The sequence below is a fragment of the Anopheles merus genome, chromosome 2R, assembly GCF_017562075.2.
Source record: "Anopheles merus strain MAF chromosome 2R, AmerM5.1, whole genome shotgun sequence".
NCBI lineage: Eukaryota > Metazoa > Arthropoda > Insecta > Diptera > Culicidae > Anopheles > Anopheles merus.
This window is the reverse complement of record NC_054082.1, coordinates 632,864-652,512: the sequence shown is the minus strand read 5'-3', so window position 1 is coordinate 652,512 and position 19,649 is coordinate 632,864. Positions and strand designations below refer to the sequence as shown.

The 19,649-nt window shown below is 44.9% G+C and overlaps 4 protein-coding genes across 5 annotated transcripts; 2 read left to right on the top strand and 2 right to left on the bottom strand.

Annotated features, from left to right (window-relative positions):
• The first annotated feature begins 410 nt into the window (after positions 1-410).
• Positions 411-2,238, top strand: LOC121588615 (polymerase delta-interacting protein 2). The gene is made up of 3 exons (XM_041906737.1): positions 411-696; positions 883-1,513; positions 1,595-2,238. Exons 1-3 carry the CDS (start codon positions 581-583, stop codon positions 2,063-2,065), a joined length of 1,218 nt encoding a protein of 405 aa, XP_041762671.1. The 5' UTR covers positions 411-580; the 3' UTR covers positions 2,066-2,238.
• On the bottom strand, positions 2,181-3,330 carry LOC121588617 (GPN-loop GTPase 3). The gene is made up of 2 exons (XM_041906739.1): positions 3,172-3,330; positions 2,181-3,109 (listed from the first exon to the last, which is right to left on the bottom strand). The coding sequence occupies exons 1-2, from the start codon at positions 3,214-3,216 to the stop codon at positions 2,261-2,263; spliced, it is 894 nt and encodes a 297-aa protein (XP_041762673.1). The 5' UTR covers positions 3,217-3,330; the 3' UTR covers positions 2,181-2,260.
• Positions 3,331-3,465: 135 nt separating this feature from the next.
• LOC121588618 (14-3-3 protein epsilon) lies at positions 3,466-15,306 on the top strand. Of its 2 annotated transcripts, XM_041906741.1 has the most exons (6): positions 3,466-3,673; positions 10,084-10,238; positions 10,474-10,788; positions 10,886-11,066; positions 11,202-11,280; positions 12,266-15,306. In XM_041906741.1, exons 1-5 carry the CDS (start codon positions 3,610-3,612, stop codon positions 11,255-11,257), a joined length of 771 nt encoding a protein of 256 aa, XP_041762675.1. In that variant the 5' UTR covers positions 3,466-3,609; the 3' UTR covers positions 11,258-11,280; positions 12,266-15,306. The 2 variants fall into 2 exon arrangements, with proteins under 2 accessions (XP_041762675.1, XP_041762674.1); XM_041906740.1 differs by lacking the exon at positions 12,266-15,306 and having other exon boundaries at positions 3,467-3,673; positions 11,202-11,938.
• LOC121588611 (VPS35 endosomal protein sorting factor-like) lies at positions 14,372-19,643 on the bottom strand. Its single transcript, XM_041906731.1, has 8 exons — positions 19,519-19,643; positions 19,351-19,441; positions 17,723-19,261; positions 17,513-17,656; positions 17,267-17,442; positions 16,700-17,195; positions 16,193-16,627; positions 14,372-15,746 (listed from the first exon to the last, which is right to left on the bottom strand). The coding sequence occupies exons 1-8, from the start codon at positions 19,530-19,532 to the stop codon at positions 15,642-15,644; spliced, it is 3,000 nt and encodes a 999-aa protein (XP_041762665.1). The 5' UTR covers positions 19,533-19,643; the 3' UTR covers positions 14,372-15,641.
• Between the last annotated feature and the right edge of the window lie 6 nt (positions 19,644-19,649).

Here is a 19,649-nt window from a genome sequence, read left to right as displayed (position 1 = left end):
TCAGTCCAGGCATACTTCAAGCTCGTCTGTTCCCGATCTGCGATAGGTCCACTAGCTTCAACCCTCTAGCTCCTTAGCGGTCCTGCACGTAGTGCCATGCGGGAGATCGATGCATAGAGCACTCAAGCATCTTCTTGACGCGCTACGTGGCCGGTGCTTAACATGTTCCACTCCATCAGGGGGAGTGTATTTATTGTTTTGGTCATTTAATTTTGTCCACCAACACAGTCGCACACCAGCGCGAGCTTTTTGGTGGCTATCTTGAACCCTCAAAACCCCTCGCTCGAAACGTCAAAATCCCTCACAACGCCTTTCAAAAACGCTCGCCAGCGAGGGCAAATTGCACCGATTTGGAGCGTTGGCGAGCTCGCAAACTGCAGTAATTTGTTGTACAGACAAAATGTCAATTGTACAATTGACATCCCGGATTTCATTGGTTGTGTTGTGTTGGGAAAGGAAAATTGTGTGTGCAATAGCGATAGTGATAAAGTTTTTATTAATTTTCGCCAATTGCACTCTGTAGTCTGTTTTCGGGAAAAGTGCTCTCGCCCATCGTAGTCTACCGAAGCGATAGTGCCGCATGCTCATAACAACCATGAGTCCGCTAATGTCCAAGGCAATCTCTCTTTGCCATTTCCGTCCACGGTTCAACTTGGTGGTTCGTTTGTTTTCGGTTTCTATTTATCACAACACACGGTAAGATGGTGTAATTGTTTGTGTAGCTAGTTCGAACGCCGAGCCAAAATCGGGCCATCGCCTGGCCGTACTAATGTCGCCACGCGCTGTGGCGCCTCTTTTTCGCCAATGCATTTGAACCCCCTGGGGAAGGCTTTGTTTTATTGGATGCACTTTTTGAAAGTTATATAATTATTTACGTTTCAGCCTGGCTGAGGTGGGCAGACTCGAGCTGCCAAAGGCGCAGGGCAAATACGAAACGGGCCAACTTTTCCTGCACCGAGTATTTGGGTACCGCGGTGTGATACTGTTCCCATGGCTGGCCCGAGTGTACGACCGTGATTTGCCGAATCAAGCCAAAGGCAATCAACTCGAAGGGGCCTCTTCCGATGCAAACGATAGCGGCTCTGGTGGTGGTAACGCGGGCAAGGAAGTTCAGAAGAAGACGCACACCTTCTATCAGGTGTTGATTGATCAGCGCGACTGTCCGTACATACGCGCCCAAACGGAGGCGGTTACGTTTCTGGGGAACCAGGAATCAAGCCGAAGTTTGTACGCAATCCCAGGACTAGATTACGTAGCGCACGAGGACATACTACCGTACAGCTCTGGAGAGCAGCATCCTTTGCAGCACGAGTTGTTCGATAAGTTCTTAGCACACCAGCCAGACAAGGATCCGCCGTTCGTGGCGCAGGAAACGCTTAGGGCATGGCAGAAGAAGAACCATCCATGGCTGGAACTGTCGGACGTGCACAAAGAAACGACGGAAGGCATACGGGTAACGGTCATACCGTTCTACATGGGCTGCAGAGAAACTCCAGCAGCGTCGGTGTACTGGGTAAGCATCAACGATGGCCATAGAATTGTAAAACGTTGACCCAGCACAACATTGCAACTGTATTTGATTCCTCTATTTTAGTGGCGCTATTGTATTCGTTTGGAAAATTTGGGCGAACTTAGCGTGCAGTTGAGAGAGCGACACTGGAGAATATTTTCCCTATCTGGAACACTAGAAACTGTTCGAGGACGGGGTGTAGTCGGCCAAGAACCTATCTTGAGTCCGCGACTGCCCGCGTTCCAGTACAGCTCGCACGTCAGCTTACAGGCACCAAGTGGCCACATGTGGGGAACGTTCCGCATGGAGCGCGAAGATGGCCACATGTTTGACTGTCGTATTCCACCGTTCTCACTGGAAAGCAAGCCAGACGATAACAGCGGAAACGGCAGCATCGACGACGCGAACACAACGCTTGGCTCGAAACAACCATCTTCGGGCACAGGCGCAAGCGGTGGCGGAGACGACTCGACACCCTCTTCTACCACAACGCCAACGAGCTCCACGAAACCAAATACGAAAAACAACAAAAACGATGGTGATGACGCTGTTTGATCGTGAGCGGAGCATATTTGATCGCTGAAAAGTTATCTGCTAAGACATTATGAAAACCAACCAGTGTTAGGGCCATAATTAGGGGACGCGCATGCTCAGTCAGAACTCATGTAAATAATCCTATATCGTTAAATTTATTGAACTGCAAAGCGAATATAAACGTATGTTAGGACGAATTCCACACAATGTGCCACTTTAATCATCCTGATAGTGCCGACTGTCGTCCTCTACCTCATCCGGTTCTGGTGGATCAAAGTCGCGCACCTTCACGTCCGCATCCTCGCCGTACTGGATGACGTTATCGATCATCAGTAGCAGATCGGCCACATTTTCCTCATCGTTAATGTTGAGCGGGGTGAAGCGAACTAAACTGAAGTCCTCGATCAGCATGCCGATCGTTTCCGACAGCTTGCGATACTTGCGTCCCCACGCGGATTCGTTTGTTACCTCGCCGAGCAGTGCGTGCGCATCAGGGTCGAGATATTTGTCCATCTGTCCACGGTGTCCTTTGCTCAGCAGATCCATTTTACTAAGCACGTTCACGTGGGGAAGCTCCATGTTGGCCATCACGCTCAATGCAGCCATCGTTCCCGACAAAAACTTGGCACCGTCAATCATAAACTGCGAGTCGACCAGGAACACGGAGCAGAGTCGAAAGTTCCACGATTCTAGTAACCGAGCCAACGAATTGCCCGCTTTCAGATGGGTGTAAAGTTCGATTTGACCAGGCATATCGAACAGCACATAATCGTCATCCGGTTCTTCGATGCCGGTGGTATCGTCCTCATCATCGGAACCGACTCCACACAGCTGATCACGCAGCCAGTCGGAGTGTTCGATGAGATATTCAATACAAAATATCAGCCCACCATTCGGACCGTAGCGAAGCTCTTCGTCTTCCATGGCATCGTCCAACTGGATCAGATCTCGGATGTCTAGAAACGGCTGATAGTCAAAGTGTTCCGCTGCCGGATCCAGATTGACCACCTTGATCACCCGCTTGTCATCGAAGCCGTGCCGTTGCATTGTCGCGCAATAGGTGGACTATCATGAAATGAGCCGGGTGTAAATCAAGTGTCTAGTATGCCAGGGATGCGAATGCTTACCTTGCCACTTCCGGCGGGGCCCATTACGAGCTGTCCGTACCTCATTTTGATATAAACTCTACGTACAATTATGTTTCGTGCAATCAGACTCAAGTAAACAAAATCACACCGTCCATGCTCGTTTTTCGTTTGACAGATGGAATGTGTACACCTTGGTGCAATTTGACGGTCATTAACTATACACCTTGACAATTATACCAGATCGAGAGGGGCCGATCTTGGCCGAAGATTGATAATTTGAGCCGAAGCTTGACAGCCCGGATGAAAAAGGCCAAGGTGGTGGTCGTGCATGTGAAGCCCGCAGTTGGCAGCCATTTTGTTAGTCCATTTAGAGATTTCGCTCGTGGTAGTCACCGTCATTCTCGTGCGCGATCTAGAAAACCGTGAGGAAGACCTACTGAACTTCAGCACCGAACGAGTTACTCTAGAACTGCAACAATGTCGGAACGCGAAAATAACATCTACAAGGCGAAGCTGGCCGAACAGGCTGAGCGATACGATGGTAAGTGCGAAAAACATAATTTTCTACCCGGCAAGACTGCTTTTGCTCTCGCCTATCTTGCTGCCCTTCTATCTGCCGCATAGTGGGAGGAGTCCAGGTTGGAGTGGGGGTCGGAAAAGGGGTTCGTTTTCCGGATAGAAGCTTAGAAAGCGCCGGGAAAAGTCAGTAATTGTTGTGCGAGGAACGCCTTGAGCATCCCGAAACGGCGGAAGTTGGATTTTCTTCCACGAAACAACCGTTGTTCTGCGGAGACAAAGTGGCGATGAGTCGTCTCGTGACTATGTGCATGTGTGTGTGTGTGTGCGTGTGAGAGAGAGAGAGAGTTGCCAAATCTACTGCCGCCGCCACAGGAAGCCGCCGTAGCCACTGGACACGCCGTATGCAATTTTCTTGTTTCGCATATGCGTTCGTGACTCGAAAAATTGGTATATGGTCCCATGGTTCGACTAAAATTCTGCAAAAACTTGTTGGAGGTAGCGAACTGAAAATGGATGGGCCACAATTGAGAGAGCAAAAAAGGAGCTCCTTTGCAGAGTCTTTGGCTTGATGGTGTGAGTGAGATTTGGTACGCGCGCGCTGATGAGCTCATGAAATGTGTGGCTGTGTGTGTGTACCTGTATGTGTGGGTTGCTGAGAGGTAGAAAGCTAAGTGTAGTGGAAATAAGCGGAAAGAAGAGAAGGCAAACTCGGGAAGAATTTTAGACTGTTGGAGAAGATAAAGAAGAGGGCGGCTAGAAGAGTTAGGCAGGCCGTGTGAGAGAGTGAGAGAGGAGAGCGCCGCGGAGCAGCAGCCTTTTTGGAAAAGAGTATGCGCGGGAATGTTTTAGCGACGGTAGCAGTTGGCAACGTGCTTTCTGGACTGCTGGTACGAAAGAGAAAGACAATGCGCCCGAACCCTCGGAGTGTGATGGGAAGTATAGCCTGAACAACCGGAGTTGAAGTTGTATATATGTGTGAATGTATGCGCTGTACCCGGTTTAGCTGATGGAGAGAAGGGCATGGGATGGAAATGCGGGAATAGGGTGAAGAAAAATCGACCAGGGAAAAGGGAAGTCGGATGGAAAGGAGAAAAATCGATGAAGGGCAGCTGCGATGGGGGCCGCCGCCGCTGAACGACATAGAAGAGAAGTGTGAATGTGATACCACCACCGGGGAGCGCAAGCACTACTCTTGTAACTTTTCACCCGAGGTTTGATGCGTCATATTCGAGAGTCGAGAGAGAACTGTATGTACGGCTTCCGAGCAGGAATACGTTGCGATTTTTTTTATATTTGTCGCTGAGGTGGAAAGATCACCTAGTTGACGCGATAAAGACACATATCCGATTGCAAATTTAGCACAACATTTCAAAGTACTTAAACATGGCTGTGCGTATGGAGCAAAAGTTTTTTGGGATCGTTGAAAAATGTTTTTCCATCCATCCATCCGGTCGTAGTGCTCGTCTTGTTCCGGTTAGGAAGGATTGAAAAGAGAACAGCTCGCACCACTACATTTGAATTGAGCAAACGGAATACTCACACACAATACACTCACATGCAATACACTCACTCCACACACACACACAGATATACATTTCGTGGTATTAGTTTCGACTATTCTATGGAAGGTAGGTGTGCGATGGGTTGAGTGTACCAGTAAAATTGTGTCCGGTGAGCAACCACCACCACCACCACACTAGCAAAATTCGCGCAATTGGAAATGAGGCTCAACGAACGAATCGTCGTTATTCGGTGGCCGCCCGCCTGCTTTCTTTGGGTCTCATTATGCATTATTGGAATGATTTCTTTGTTCGATATCACATGATTTTCTTCACGGAATACAGTGAAAAGTATGTTATATTGATAATTGTAAATGTTTTACAAAACTTTCATATTAAACATCCCATTGAAGGTAGTTGAAGGGAATGAGTTGAATGAGCGGTAGAGATTTCAGCGAAAAAAAAAACTCCCACACGCACACGCGGAAACTTGCCTCTGCGTTGCCTGGCCTTGTGAGAGGAGTGCGCTGTACCTTGAAATGATATGGGCGCGTGTCAGGTGCGGTTCCTCTGTTTCTCGAATGTAACAACGCCCTGTATTTCGCCCGGTTTCTAGGCAGAACAGCTAGAAATATTCTATTGATTGCGAATAGTTTTGCTAAACATTGCGAATGACAGAAAACGACGCTTGTAGTAGATGAAAAAAAATTGGGCGTGGGCCAATTTGCAAAACGATGGTCGATAGGTTTAACTGCTTCAGAAACTGGAAATCAGGGAAGTTCGTTACAATTTTTATGTTCACTGTTTGCCAACTATACGGGTGTTTCTGTAAATATTGTTCCATCAATTTTTAACATTTGAAATCGCTAGCTACAAAACCTATCCAATAGCGGGTGGCTATAAGCAGCAAAAGTAGGCTGTGGCCAGAAGATGTTGGTTGGGTCAACTCGTTTGACTCATTGCGCAAGTCCATTTCCAGATCATCCCTCCAGATCAAAAATGTATATTGTCTTTGCCACTTTCTTCGTAACTTGAAAACAGTAGAAAGTTCTTCTGCAACCCTATTAAAGGAAATAATTTCCTAAAGCTCTAAATGTTTTCTCATTTTTTAGCTTTTTATTGTCTTGTATCGGTAACGACATAAAAGCATCATGCAGCAAAATTTATATCGGAAGGTCAGCTGTAACTTCAAAGAAAAGTTGAAGTTTTATTACAATATTAGGTTGCATACTTCACTTTATTTCACATTGCTTCAAACGACAAACAATGTGGAAGAGATGTCTCCATATTTGGAATAACGAATTTTAATTGCAATGTATCAAATTCCACTAACGCAACGTTACCAATTTCGCATAAGTAGTGTATAACCTATTTTATATATTTCTATGTAGACACATATATGTATGTGTTACACGTATGTGTATGCAATATATAGATTCCACTCACTGCAATTGAAGAGAAAGATAATAGCGCACCATTGAAAAAAGCTATATTTCCACAAAAAGAAAGCACGAAAGGAAAGTGCCAAATTTACGATTCCTAGAGTTATGCTCTATCGTCGCTTCCTCTGTCAATTTAAGCTGTACGAAGTTTCATTAAATTTGGTATTGATCGATTGATATGAATAGAGCTGTTTTGTGATTTATAAGGACGATAGGAAGGATACTTTCTGCGAGTATGAAACGTATCCAATCGAACTCTCTAATGAAATAAAGGGTTGATTCCGTGTATGATGAAAAAGGCGAGATCCATACTAAAATTGGAGCATAAACTAAACTCCCTGAACTCAGAAGAACGTGCAGGTTTGTCTCACTGGGCAGTAAAGTAGGTAACCGTGAAAAATTGGTTTATAAGTCGGTATAGATCGATACTATAACGCTACAATGACGAGTATGGCAAATTACAGAGATGTTTTTGATATAACTAAAACGGTCGTTTTGGGGCTTGTCGTGAGTCGGTCGGATGGAAAAGCAGCGAGAGCGAGAGAATGATGAATTTGTGACCAAATACACAATGTTCTAGTTAGAAGGGGTTTCTGTCTGCGTTATATAGGACGATGTGCCTGTTGGGTTCGTTCCGCGTGACCAGTTCATCAAGCTTTTTATTCGTTCGGTTTCATGTGGGGACACCCTTTGGAATTTATTTTAGAACAAGGTGGTCGTTTCTGACCGTTTGTGAGTGTGCCAATAATATAGGCTTCCCCACTGTTGCGAACACTCAATACAGCTTATTTTGTGAAAAACTACACAAAGGTCTCTGAACATAGTGGGGAAAGAAGGGTTTGGAAAGGGGGAGTAGGGAAGTGGCTGAGAGAGGAACACGTCTGTTCCAATGTTGTTATGCATGGGGAACACAACATATTGATGAAGCATTGGTGCACGAGGAGTTCGATAGGTATATTTCCACCGCTACATTGAAGAACGTTCAAATTGATGTTAATTTGACGTACACCGGGCACTGGTTCTGATGCTGAAGGTCGTACTGATTCTACATGTTACATACATATTGAATAAATGTTATATTAGGATATATTTTAAAACTGATTGCAATTGCTATTGGTTCATTTATCATTTGCGCCTAATCTGAAGCGCCTGAGCAATGCAATACTGTGCTGCTTAGACTTTGGGCATATTTAATCATCAAATATATAAACAGCTCAGTGTTATCCATGTGATTGGGTGTGTGTACTGGAACGCATATTAATTAAAACTTATCTTATAGAATGAAGATAAGAATGAATGAAATGATTTGATTTTATATCGATTGCTAGAAGAAGAAGAATATAAGACAATAAATACCTATAGTGTTACTAGAGCTATAAACGAAATGTTCTCCTGATGTTCAATATTTGCGAAAGATTTCAAGGATTGTACTTCAAAAACGCAGATTTTCAATGTTGATTCCAGAAATACATTCAGGATATTTATTATTTTTATCGCATTATTCGGTGTAACGCAATTAATGAAACTAGGGCTTTCTTGAAAGGATTGAAATTTATCTGAAAGAGGGACATGTATTAATATTATAATACTGGTAACTTAACATCACTAAGAATAAATAAAAAACGACTACTGAAGTAAACTGTAAATGGCAGGTTTTCCGAGCTCTCTCTCTCCTTGTGTCTCGTTAGGAATGTGTTTTTTTTCTAACATAGGATTGCGTAACAGAGTCGCGTGAGGTTGGTAACTACACACACATGTGGTTATTCATTTGATCCTTCAGATTCTTCCCAGGTTTACTTTTTGTATTACGGCTTTTATGAAGCATTCATACCATTGGAGCAGGTTCATACAATTGTTTGCATATTATATCGCACATATCGTAAAACGCAGGTCGCAGTCAATCACTTGACCTAATGATGATCCCAGTGTAGTAATTACTTTACTCTACATATTTAAATAATCTCAATCAAAGCAAGCCAACTGCTGCAAGCATGGTTTAACAGCACCTGTAATTTTATCATTTTTTTTTTTGCGATTCTGTGGTATGGTTATTCTGCACAGTCGGTGCTGCTGCTGGTAGCAATTCTAACGCAGGCCATTCTAACTGAAAATTCTCCCATATCTGTTCTGCGAATGCAAGCATGCAATTTTTATAGATGTTTCCTAACCTTACATTTTCGGTTAGAAGAACGAATGGTAGGCATCTCTGGGTTGGCACAACCGGACATTGAGCCAGTGAGAAAGAAAGAGATAGAGAGAGAGAGAGAGAGAGAGAGAGAGAGAGAGAGAGAGAGAGAGAGAGAGAGAGAGAGAGGCGGCGTTTCTCTCCTCATTCGTTTGGATAAGACTGTTGGGCGTTCAGCAACGCCGGTGTGCATAACTACAGCGTTTTGTCCTTGTGTGCGTGTTTCTCCCCGATAGCGGTTTTTTTTTCTCTACTGGCGGCTAATAATTCGAGATGCTTGCCCATGTGTGCGTTAGTAGAGCTATTGCGTAGCAGAGCAAATGAGAAGAAATACGAAAAATAATTTTCCATGCCTTAAAATGTGCAGAAAAACTTGTAATTGTTATTCCTTAATATACTTAACATTATTTAATTTTTTTTTACGCGGAAGAGTTCGAAAGGAACTTTTTCGGTTTTCTAAGAAAGAGAACAGCATTAGTGTGCGTATGTTCGTGCTCTCCAGTTGCTGCTACGATGAGTTCAGAGCGAATGGGTGAACAGTGATCATCGGGCACGTTTCGCAGTAAAATGCTGGCGGCTATTTTGGAACAACGCCAATGTGAAACCACGGCGGCTGGTAAGAAACAGCTCGCAGCACACAGATCTCCCCTTTTTGAGCAGTGAACCGTTGAAGAGCCGGCATGAAGTACCCATCGTGCGGCCGTGCTCATCCATCTCGGCTAGCTGTGCTACCAGGTGGTTAAAGATAACGCAAAATTGTACTCCCTATACCAACGTTGTTTCACAAGAGCTTTTAAGAGTGACACTATCTCTTAAAACAGCAATCTATTCCTACCCCATGGCAAGTGTGAACTTTCCTTACGTTCACGTTGACACTTTAAAAAGAACTTAATGTAAAACGTGCATCATGCGCCTGCGTTGGATTAATGATGAACATTTCTTTATTGACTATTCACTAATGACGATTCTTCACTAATAATTATGCATTTAAGTTGAAATCTCTTGAAACAATCGGGGGCAGCAAGAACAGCATCTAACCCAGCTGCATGGTTGAGCGGGGGGCGACTTCGAAAAGTTGCAATTATGTTGTTTCGATCCAAACGTTAATTAATTTATGTGAATTGGCAGGGCAGGATGTACAATTGTTGTCGTAAGAATAAAAAAAAAATAATGCTTATATACAAACAATGATGTACATGAACCCCACAACGTACTGGAAATTAATATTACAAATTGAAACTTAAAGCATATGGGTCATGACAATAGTGAGTTATTAAAAATGTGTTTCTCCATTCTTGTTTTCCAGAAATGGTCGAAGCCATGAAGAAGGTCGCCTCCATGGACGTGGAGCTGACGGTGGAGGAAAGAAATCTCCTGTCGGTGGCTTACAAAAACGTCATCGGTGCACGTCGTGCTTCTTGGCGGATAATCTCTTCGATAGAGCAGAAGGAAGAGAACAAGGTAACGTGTCTTCTGTGTGTGTGTGTGTGTGTGTGTGTGTGTGTGTGTGTGTGTGTGTGTGTGTGTGTGTGTGTGTGTGTGTGTGTGTGTGTGTGTGTGTGTGTGTGTGTGTGTGTGTGTGTGTCTAGATTAATCTATACCGCGTGAATGATCTTCTAACATCACCGTCCACCACCTCAGCTAGGAAGCGTGTACAATACTAATTTTTATATCTTTTATTCTTTGTTCCGCCCAGGGAGTGGAGGAGAAGCTGGAAATGATCAAGAACTACCGCTCACAGGTTGAGAAGGAACTGCGCGACATCTGCTCAGACATTCTCGAGGTGCTTGATAAGCATCTGATCCCGTGTGCAACGACTGGTGAAAGCAAGGTGTTTTACTACAAGATGAAGGGCGATTATCACCGTTATCTGGCTGAGTTTGCCACCGGTGGTGATCGTAAGGATGCCGCCGAGAATTCGCTCGTCGCGTACAAGGCTGCCAGTGATATCGCGATGACTGACCTTCCACCAACGCACCCAATTCGATTGGGATTGGCTTTGAACTTCTCAGTGAGTAAATTATGATTTGGGCAATCTGAAAACCATAGCAAGAAACATTACTAACAGAACCGCCTTTCGGACGTACCGTATTTTGCTGTGTATATAGGTATTTTACTATGAAATCCTGAACTCTCCGGATCGTGCCTGCCGTCTAGCGAAAGCCGCATTCGACGATGCTATTGCCGAACTGGATACTCTGAGCGAAGAAAGCTACAAAGATTCAACGCTAATTATGCAGTTGCTTCGGGACAACCTCACCTTATGGACATCCGACATGCAGGCAGATGGTAAGAATAAATCACTGTGCATTATTTCTTCTCCTTCTTTTTTGTATCTTAAGGTCTCAGGGCCAGCATATCGCGCAACGGGCAAAACACAACAGATTAAATGACTGATATTATCCCTTTCTTTCGTTTTCGCAGGAGAAGGTGAACAGAAGGAACAAATCCAGGATGTTGAAGACCAAGACGTGTCGTAATTTGCACGCGTCTCGTTTTATGTGTGAGTTTATTTTATTAATTAAAAAAGGAAGATAAGAGATAAGCATTAAGAAGTAAGAAAATAAACATAAGAAATATACACAAAACACAGACATAGAGCAACAAGGGATGGAATAAAGGAAGAATTTCTTGCAAAAGATCCACTCTAGCAGTCGAAGTGTGAAATACCCAGTCCCGGCAGCAAATAACCAACATTTCCAGAGAAGAGACTAGAACTTAAATACCGGACTAAAAGCAGAACTCTCGGTTGCATTATCGAGAACCATCAAAAGAAGTAAGAAGTAGAAGGAGAGGAGTGAGTGAGAGAGAGTAAGGGGAGGAGCGAAAAGGATCGATAGATATTGAAGGTTCGATTTGGAAGAAGAGCCGAAAAATAAAAACATCATTTATTCATAAAATAATACACACATACACCCGCGTGAAAAGCGAATTATCTCTTAAAAAATAACAACAATGCAAATCATGAAAAAGCATATAAGAAGAACACAGAAAAAGGGCAGCGCAATGAAAACCATCCAGCAGCAGCAGTCCGTAGGAATTTGTCACCGTTGAACAGTTTCCTACGCAGAGAGCGGACAGTTAGCAGCATAGCGCGCAAAAATGTAAGAAAAACTCACAGCAAAACCGAAAAAGATCAGTAACAACAAAACCTCCACTGATGTGCGTGTGTGTGTGCAGTTTGTGTAGATTGTCGAAGAAGATCCAGAAAGAACATACTTACGATATTCACGATCTCGTCCTACTCTCGTATTCCATCTTTTTTTATCCCAGTCGCCCAATTTCACTGCATTGCATCCCCATCACTACTTGCATCTCTGGATTTGTGTGCATTTTCTTACTCTTGGTGTGTCAGCTTGCTGAAAAGCATTATCATATACCGCCCGTAGTGTAGACACACACACCACACATACATAATTTAAGACAACTTAGATTCCTGCATTCTCATAGTATAGATAAAAGAAGAAATGTTTCGTGTTTCATCGTAGCAAATCAAACAAATCCACAACTATTCCACCGTCATCAACTACAACAAACGCTATTATCACCATTACACCACCACGATCGCCGCTGCCGCCGCAACCAGAATGCTTCCACGAATGCTACCCGTCCCGCCCTGTTGTCGTTGCTGTCGTCGCTTTTCTTTCTACCCGATCGACCCGACCCGAACAACAGACAGCCAACCAGCCAGCCAGCCAGCCGGCCAACCAGCATACAGATTGGGCAAAAACCCTTTTCTCTTGTTGGCACTTGTGGTGGTGCGCATCATATGCGGAAACAAACGTGCATCGATGAAAAATCCATCACTCTCTTTACCTCGCGTTGGTGCCACAGTGTAACTAAGACCATTGCGTTTCTCAATAATGGCGCTCTTCCAATAATGATTGATTGGCTGCTGCTTGCTATGAGCAACATCATTGTATGCAAACGCAACCGCATGGCATGTATATGTGAATCATATGATGAGTCATACTCCTTTTTGTTACTTTGTGTCGCTTTGTAACTTGGTCGTCCGTCGATGGTCGGATCCAACAAATGTGTATGTGATTCTAATGATCCACAAACGGCGGGGGTTGTACACTCAAGTACGCACGTACCTAAGCAGAGAGCAATCGAGAAGAGGACGCGTAAACGTACCATAACTTCATACTATTGATTGCCGACAAACTGTAGGGAAAACAGTATAACAACCAATAACCAGTGAAGCAATATTTAAAAGTAAAAACAAGTGTGCGTCGCACAACAACGAGGGGGGGGGGGGCAGGTGGAAGTTATAATACACCACTATTGCGTGTGATGGGGTCGTGGCGCAGACACGGGACAAAAAGGAAAAGAAACCGCACTACCATTGTTTCTTATTTGGGGAGCAGGATTGTGGATTTTAAAGCATAAGTTCACTCATATTCCTCTCCATATTTTCACTTGATCGATCGGCCGTTTTTAACTTTGCTTTACACAACACAACTCCTTTTGCTACTACACCAAAAGGATGCAAACAATCCGGTGTGCGTTAGTGTGCATGCATATATAATGCAACATACAGTTTCTGGAAACGACATAGACAAAAGTGAGGGGATTGTAAGTCAATCTAGCAGCAACACAACAACGCAAATTATCTAGCCAGTGACGACATCAGGGCTTTTGGGTGAACACAGATGCTCCCAGCTTTTCTGAACAGCCATTTAAGTGTAAACCTGCTAACAAACAGAAGCGCGTACCATTATTAGAACAGTGTGGCGTGGCAAGCAAGGGCAAGTTTAATGTAACATCAGCAGTGAAAACATGGCAAAAAAAAATAGAGAAACAGAAAAATCATCAATCAAACCCATTGATCGTGTATTGTTTTTGTCAATATATATTAAAATAAAGAAATAATGAAACAGATATGAAGTCGAAAACGCAAACAATTATCACCTAGCAGCCGCAAGAGGGATCGAAGAAGAGAAAACGAACCAGAGGGGGACACGCAAAAAGCTGACTGAAGAAATACGGTCAGGAATGGTTTGGTTGCGTTGTATGATGCTGAACTAAAAATGGCACAAGGAGAAGAGATCACTACAATAGCACACTATGTGAGACGCCGCACTGACGAAAGGAAATTGATAACAATTGACGATGCACTGCAGCGAGGAAAATATGGAAGGGAGAGACGGAGAAGGAGTGGAATGTTCGGAAGTGAAAGCGCAGTTTTGATCGGTTTATTTGTATTATTATTATCAATATGAAATCTAGCCAGAGCAATGTAAAACATTATTACGCGATAGAAGTCATCAAACCACAGTATCATTTAAGCGGGCGCGAAGAGGCGCAAAGGCGCGTGCGTTTTGTATAGCGCTCGAGAAAGCTCGACCGAGGGCGGGTATAGCTGCTGCCTTAGGGCCACCCCCTGCTTTCAGATTGAACTTTTATGGCACGTGTTTAGTGCAAGCACAGCACTATGGCACGAAAGGAACCAACCGAGCAGCGATCAGTTGTGTAGCAGCAGTGCTTAGCTTAACTTTGGTCGTGATCGATTTTATACATCGTATGATTACCGAACTATCCGTTCGGCTACACTTCCTTTTCGTGTGTGAATGTGTGTGTGTGTGTCTGTATACTCATGTAATTCAAATTTCTCATTCTACTGTGCGTGCTGCTGAATGGTTGGCTAATGCATGCGACATAAAAATACCAGCAGCCTCGAACACATGTTACTTAGGGTGGTTTTACTACTACAACAGCAACAACTACTGCTACTACTACTCGCCTTTCAAACAGCGTCCGCAGGTAACTGGAACAAACAGTAAACTAAAATCAAACGAAACATGTGGATCGCGCTTTTGCCAAGCATATGCATATGGACAACAACAAACGCGGTGTGAATTTCCATTATCGTGAACATTACTTATCCATCGTAAATACACATACAATCGTCACAACCCAAGAGAAAATGAACAAAAAATCACCTCTGTCGTCCCGAGCAATTTCCGTGCCGCACAAGAGGCATAATTGGGGGAAAAGAAGCGTAACAAAACAAAAATGCAATAATAATGTATCATGACAGCAGTATATCACGTCAGGTCTAAACGTAAACGTTTTAGAATTGGTTGATGGTAGCCGAAAGGACTCGTGCCAGCACTCGCTCGCAAAAACATTACACACCGTTTGACTAAACCATAAAACGCTAAGCGCGAGAGCAGCTACCATCTCCTCCATCAGAACAGCTCCAACACGAGGAACATCATACACTTCTTAGCAGGTTACGAAACTGTAGAGCAATCGGTGTCAGTTAAAACGCGTAGGAAGGGAAATATCTGGAGATACATAGGGAAAAAAACTGAAAAGAAGGAAAAACAAAAGAAAATACAGTACGAAGAGACACAGATAGCTTCTTTCATATGGAACGCGCAGGCAGGATACAAACACACGTTGTAACAGAACCATAGATAAAGCAAAATAAAACGGTAAAATGTAAGAGTACAGCAGCAGCAGCAGCAAACACAAACACACAAGATGAAACAAGAAATGGAAATAAACAATTCTAGTAGTAGCTATTGAGCAGCTTTTTAATTGCGCTAAATCTGTGGACTGCGTGAAATATCAGCGACGGGGTATTGGTTTGCTTTTTTTTCATTTGTAATGATCACCATCCATCTCAATCCCTTGACACTTCTTCCCCCAACGTCTCCGGGGATGCTTTCCGAAAGAGCGCTCTGTTGAAATATTTAAAATGATTTGCTTTTATTTATATAATATAATACGTCGATTATACAACAGTTTCGCTGCAAACAGTTCACTGCAGCGTGGGAATGAGTATAAATGTATGTAGTGTGTTATTGCGTGCTTCGAAACGAGCGAGAAGAACCTCGCATTGAGATTTGAGCTTTATTTCCGAGATTTCATTCTCTCCAACAGCATCCAGAGACATTGCCGTTGCGATTCCAGCTGAGTGACCTGTGCCAGATGCTCAGTGTACTGTATAACAGTTTGCTGAAACGGATATGAAAGGGATCATGTATTAATTTCATTTGACTTAACGTCATTCATATTCCATCAAGCCCCATCATGCAAATGCGTTGTCCCATTGTAATCTGCTAAGCATCTTTTTTTTTGTTCCATAATTGGCCATTAATGGGTCTATAAATAATGGATGATTAAAAAAAATAACGCCAGAAAAAGATAAGCAATATTTGGATTCAACGACGCACTGAGTTAACCTTTGATCAAGCTCAATCAAAGGATGGCATTGCAATTTAATGCGTAATACAGTTTAATCAGCGGCACAATGATGGTGTGTGTGTACCGTGTGATTGCGAAATTGTGCCTTATCTTAAAGCAACGCAAAGACGCTAAGACAGGAAACAAATTAATGCTCCTAAAAAATGGCAGAGATTCTTCCCAAAACCAAGAAAAATGTTGATCAAGGTTACACTTACCAATTGCTTCGCTTCTATTGCGGTTCGGTTCTTCACGGCCAGGTTCCACAAATGAACCGTCAGAGTAAACATCTTGTCTACCGAGAGATCGGCGCCGGTAATGATCTTGAGCAGCAGATCCAGCGCCAGCTGCGATTGTGCGCGCAGGGCATTCGATTCCAGCAGCACTTTCAAATGCTGCAGAAGTTTGTCGCACACTGTGCAGCAGAGCTCGTTTACTTCGGCGATAAATTTAGGATCGGACCCGTACAGCTCGTCGTTTGAAATTACATTCACGATATGGTACGGGTACACCTCCTGTGCCGCAACAGACAGAAAGTCGAGCACATGTAAATAGATGCTGGAAAGAATGTCCGACGTCGGTTCGAACGGATACTTCGGCACTACTTCCAGCAACAGGCGCAACAAGTACAGCACACCTTGGGTGGGATTATCCTGAAATTGTCGAAATGGCAAATGAGTGGATAGGGTTCACACCCGGACGTGTAATGCGTATTTGCTACCTACCGGTACGATGACGAGCGTGGACAGTAAATTGACGATGAACGTTTTGATGAAGCCTTCCGTGGAATGCACCTTGCCGTCGTTTTCCACCGTCCGTGGGACTTCGGGAATTAGATTGATGGCGGCTTCAAAGCACGAATCGGCATGCTGCAGGCAGACGTTCAACAACGCCACCTGCCCGGACTGCAGGTACAGCTCCATGCGCGTTCGAACATCGATAATGGACGGGATTGTAATGAAACAGTAGGCTGCACACGCCTTCACGAAGGCGGCCGTTTTCTGCGTATGCTGACCCTTGACGATCCGTCGCGTGCTGGTAGCTAACCGGTTGACCGAGTGTATGAGAGTGGATAGTGCCGTGTCGAGATTGGACAGTACCGAGCGTGCCTCGACGTAGAAAGCAAGCTGCTGTTCAAAGTCGCGTCCAAAATCTACCTTTCGAATGAAGTGGCATATAAGCCCGCTGATTTGGCGGCGTTCGTCCTCCCCGGTGAGTGCGCTAGAAAAAGGAACGAGCAATGATGATGGTAAAGAAGCGAACTGAAATGCAGTTACACTATCGCTGCTTACTTCACAGAGTCATTCAAAACTCGGCTGATGTACATGAGCGCATTGGTGACTACCGGATCGTTGATGATCGCATTATCACAGGCAGTAGCATTCCGGTAGCTGGTGAGAATGTTCTTGCACACCTCCAGTTTGATAGATTCCTTTTGGAAAAGGTCCAACAGTGGAAGAAAATTGTCCTGTTCGAAGAAACGGCGATGCAAGTTATCAATCTTTCGCCAGGGTTCCTAAAGTGGTGTCCTTACTTACCAGCGCCAGTATGCCGTGCACGTCTTGAGCGTTCGACACAATCTTGTCCGTGATGACTTGCAGCTCGTGATAGTGCTGCTCGTAGATGCGTTTAGGTGCCATCTGTTGAAGCACGCTTCCCAGGAAGATGTCGACCTCCTTTAGCTGTGAATAATGTGTTCGGTGTCTTTAGCTACTATTAAAATCGAGTACTTTCGCTCACGCACTTACCCCAAAGTGTTGACTGGTGTACTGTGCCCACATTTCTGCACACTGCATAAACTCCTCCACATTTCCCAGCGAGGTGATTGCTTTCATGGCGCTCGACAGCACACTCAGCCGCTGCTCTGCGGGTGGTGGCGTGTGGCTCAGAATGCTTCCGAGCAGTCGAAAGAGCTGCCCACGCGATAGTCCTTCCACCGAGATGGTGGACAGAATCTGGACGAAATGTGTGGCCCGGGAAGCGATAAAATCCGAGCGGAAGGACTGCATCATGGACTGTAGCAGCAGGGCGGGATTTTTCTTCTCCTTGCAGCGTTGCAAAATGTCGTCCAGCTGATTGTCGGTCGTCAGAATGGCCACCCCTTGCAGGATCCAATCCAGTGCCGGAAGGTACAGGGAGGCGTAACCGTTCAATGTGATACGGTGGCGTGCTATTTCCGACCGGATGCCACCGTTAAAGATGGTATGGTAGATCATTAGGATGTCGTCGAGGTTTTCGCTTATGTATGTACGATCGAGCGTGAGACTCATGCCTACCCGGCACAAGTAGCACCGGGCGTAGATGGCCACCAGAGGATCGCCGATACCGCGGATCATCTTCGTGAGCCTTCGCAGTGCCAGCCCAAACTCGTCCTGCGCCAGAAAGCTGTAACAGCGCAGTATCGCTATCTCTACGTACAGCCGCGGAAGCAGCTCTCGAATTGAAGCGATCTTGTAGAACCAGTTCTGGCACGTTTCCTTCGCCGATTCCGGTACCATGTCGGGGGTAAAGTTTTCCGGCAGAGAAGTCATTTCACGCGTACCCGGATGCACGTAGTCGGCTTTTGTACGCAGCCGGTCGTACACGAGTCGACCGAAGATGTCGAGAATGTCGGTGATGAGGACAAACTTCGACGGGTAAAACTGGATGACGGACGTGTCGGACAGCAGCTTCGAGCATTGGATTGCAATTTTGAGCGCTTTCACACGTTGATCCTGATTCCATGCTTGCACCAACTCGTGATTCAGCTGTTCGATCTTAACAACGTACTCCTGCTGCGATAGGTCAAGCATCTGTCGCACGGAACCTTCGTCAAAGTCATCCAGCTGCTCCAATCGATATTTGACCTTCTCCGACATTGTCGTCTGCGGTTTGATGGTTTCCCCACCGGTGAGGAAGCTGGTCACGATCGACAGCTTCTCCGAGGTGGTATATTTGTTCAGAATGGCTCCACGACGGGCGGCCCATGGTTCGATCAGATCCAGCTCCAGCAGATTAGTTGGCTCCTTCGATCTGCTAAGCGAGCTTCGAGATCCCAGCGCGGTTGACTTCGCAACGGGCAGAGCACCTTCCATCTCAGCAGCCATTCGCGACAGCGGATCTTTGCCCAGCGACGTCACCTGCTGCTTTGCGAATTGACTCAATGGGTCCGATCCATCGAAGGCAATGCTTAGCGGATCGAGCGACAGTGTTGCGGCGGACATAGCAGCTGTATTACTACTGCCGAGTGAAATCCCATTTGCAGCCACTGGAACCTTGCCGCTGCGAGTGCCGCGACTTTCCAGAACCTACGACAATGAAAGACGATTAGCGAAGTTAAAGAAAAAAAAACACAGTAGGCAAATCCAGTTCCGTGTGGGTTTTGCTAAATCCGTACCGTTATCGTTGACTGTTTCAGCGGATGGTCTAGAACTTTGAACTGATCAAGATAACGGCGACACTCATCTTGCTGGCGCTGGACACACACCCTGGAAATGCAGAAGCCCCAGAAATGTTACGTTGTTTCACAATTGCAAAGGCAGTTTTTAATTCGACGCTGTCTTACCACTCTGCAGACATAATTGTAGCCTGTTAAAATGGAGTGTTAGCAAGTTTAATTCCACAATTTGGCAAAATAATAATGCGGTTCGTTTGGTTTTGTTGTTGCAGCCCCTGGTAGGGTTGTTTTCTTTTGGC

Bases quoted from the DNA above. Each gene is read 5' to 3' on its own strand.
- LOC121588615 (XM_041906737.1), top strand. From the start codon at position 581: ATGCTCATAACAACCATGAGTCCGCTAATGTCCAAGGCAATCTCTCTT. The intron at 697-882 runs GTAAGATGGTGT...TTTACGTTTCAG, and splicing joins TCTATTTATCACAACACACG to CCTGGCTGAGGTGGGCAGAC. The intron at 1,514-1,594 runs GTAAGCATCAAC...CCTCTATTTTAG, and splicing joins CAGCAGCGTCGGTGTACTGG to TGGCGCTATTGTATTCGTTT.
- LOC121588617 (XM_041906739.1), bottom strand. From the start codon at position 3,216: ATGAGGTACGGACAGCTCGTAATGGGCCCCGCCGGAAGTGGCAAG. The intron at 3,110-3,171 runs GTAAGCATTCGC...ATTTCATGATAG, and splicing joins GCCCCGCCGGAAGTGGCAAG to TCCACCTATTGCGCGACAAT.
- LOC121588618 (XM_041906741.1), top strand. From the start codon at position 3,610: ATGTCGGAACGCGAAAATAACATCTACAAGGCGAAGCTGGCCGAACAG. The intron at 3,674-10,083 runs GTAAGTGCGAAA...CTTGTTTTCCAG, and splicing joins ACAGGCTGAGCGATACGATG to AAATGGTCGAAGCCATGAAG. The intron at 11,067-11,201 runs GTAAGAATAAAT...TCGTTTTCGCAG, and splicing joins ATCCGACATGCAGGCAGATG to GAGAAGGTGAACAGAAGGAA.
- LOC121588611 (XM_041906731.1), bottom strand. The intron at 16,628-16,699 runs GTAGGTAGCAAA...CGACAATTTCAG, and splicing joins CCACGCTCGTCATCGTACCG to GATAATCCCACCCAAGGTGT. The intron at 15,747-16,192 runs GTAAGTGTAACC...TATCCGTTTCAG, and splicing joins CAATAGAAGCGAAGCAATTG to CAAACTGTTATACAGTACAC.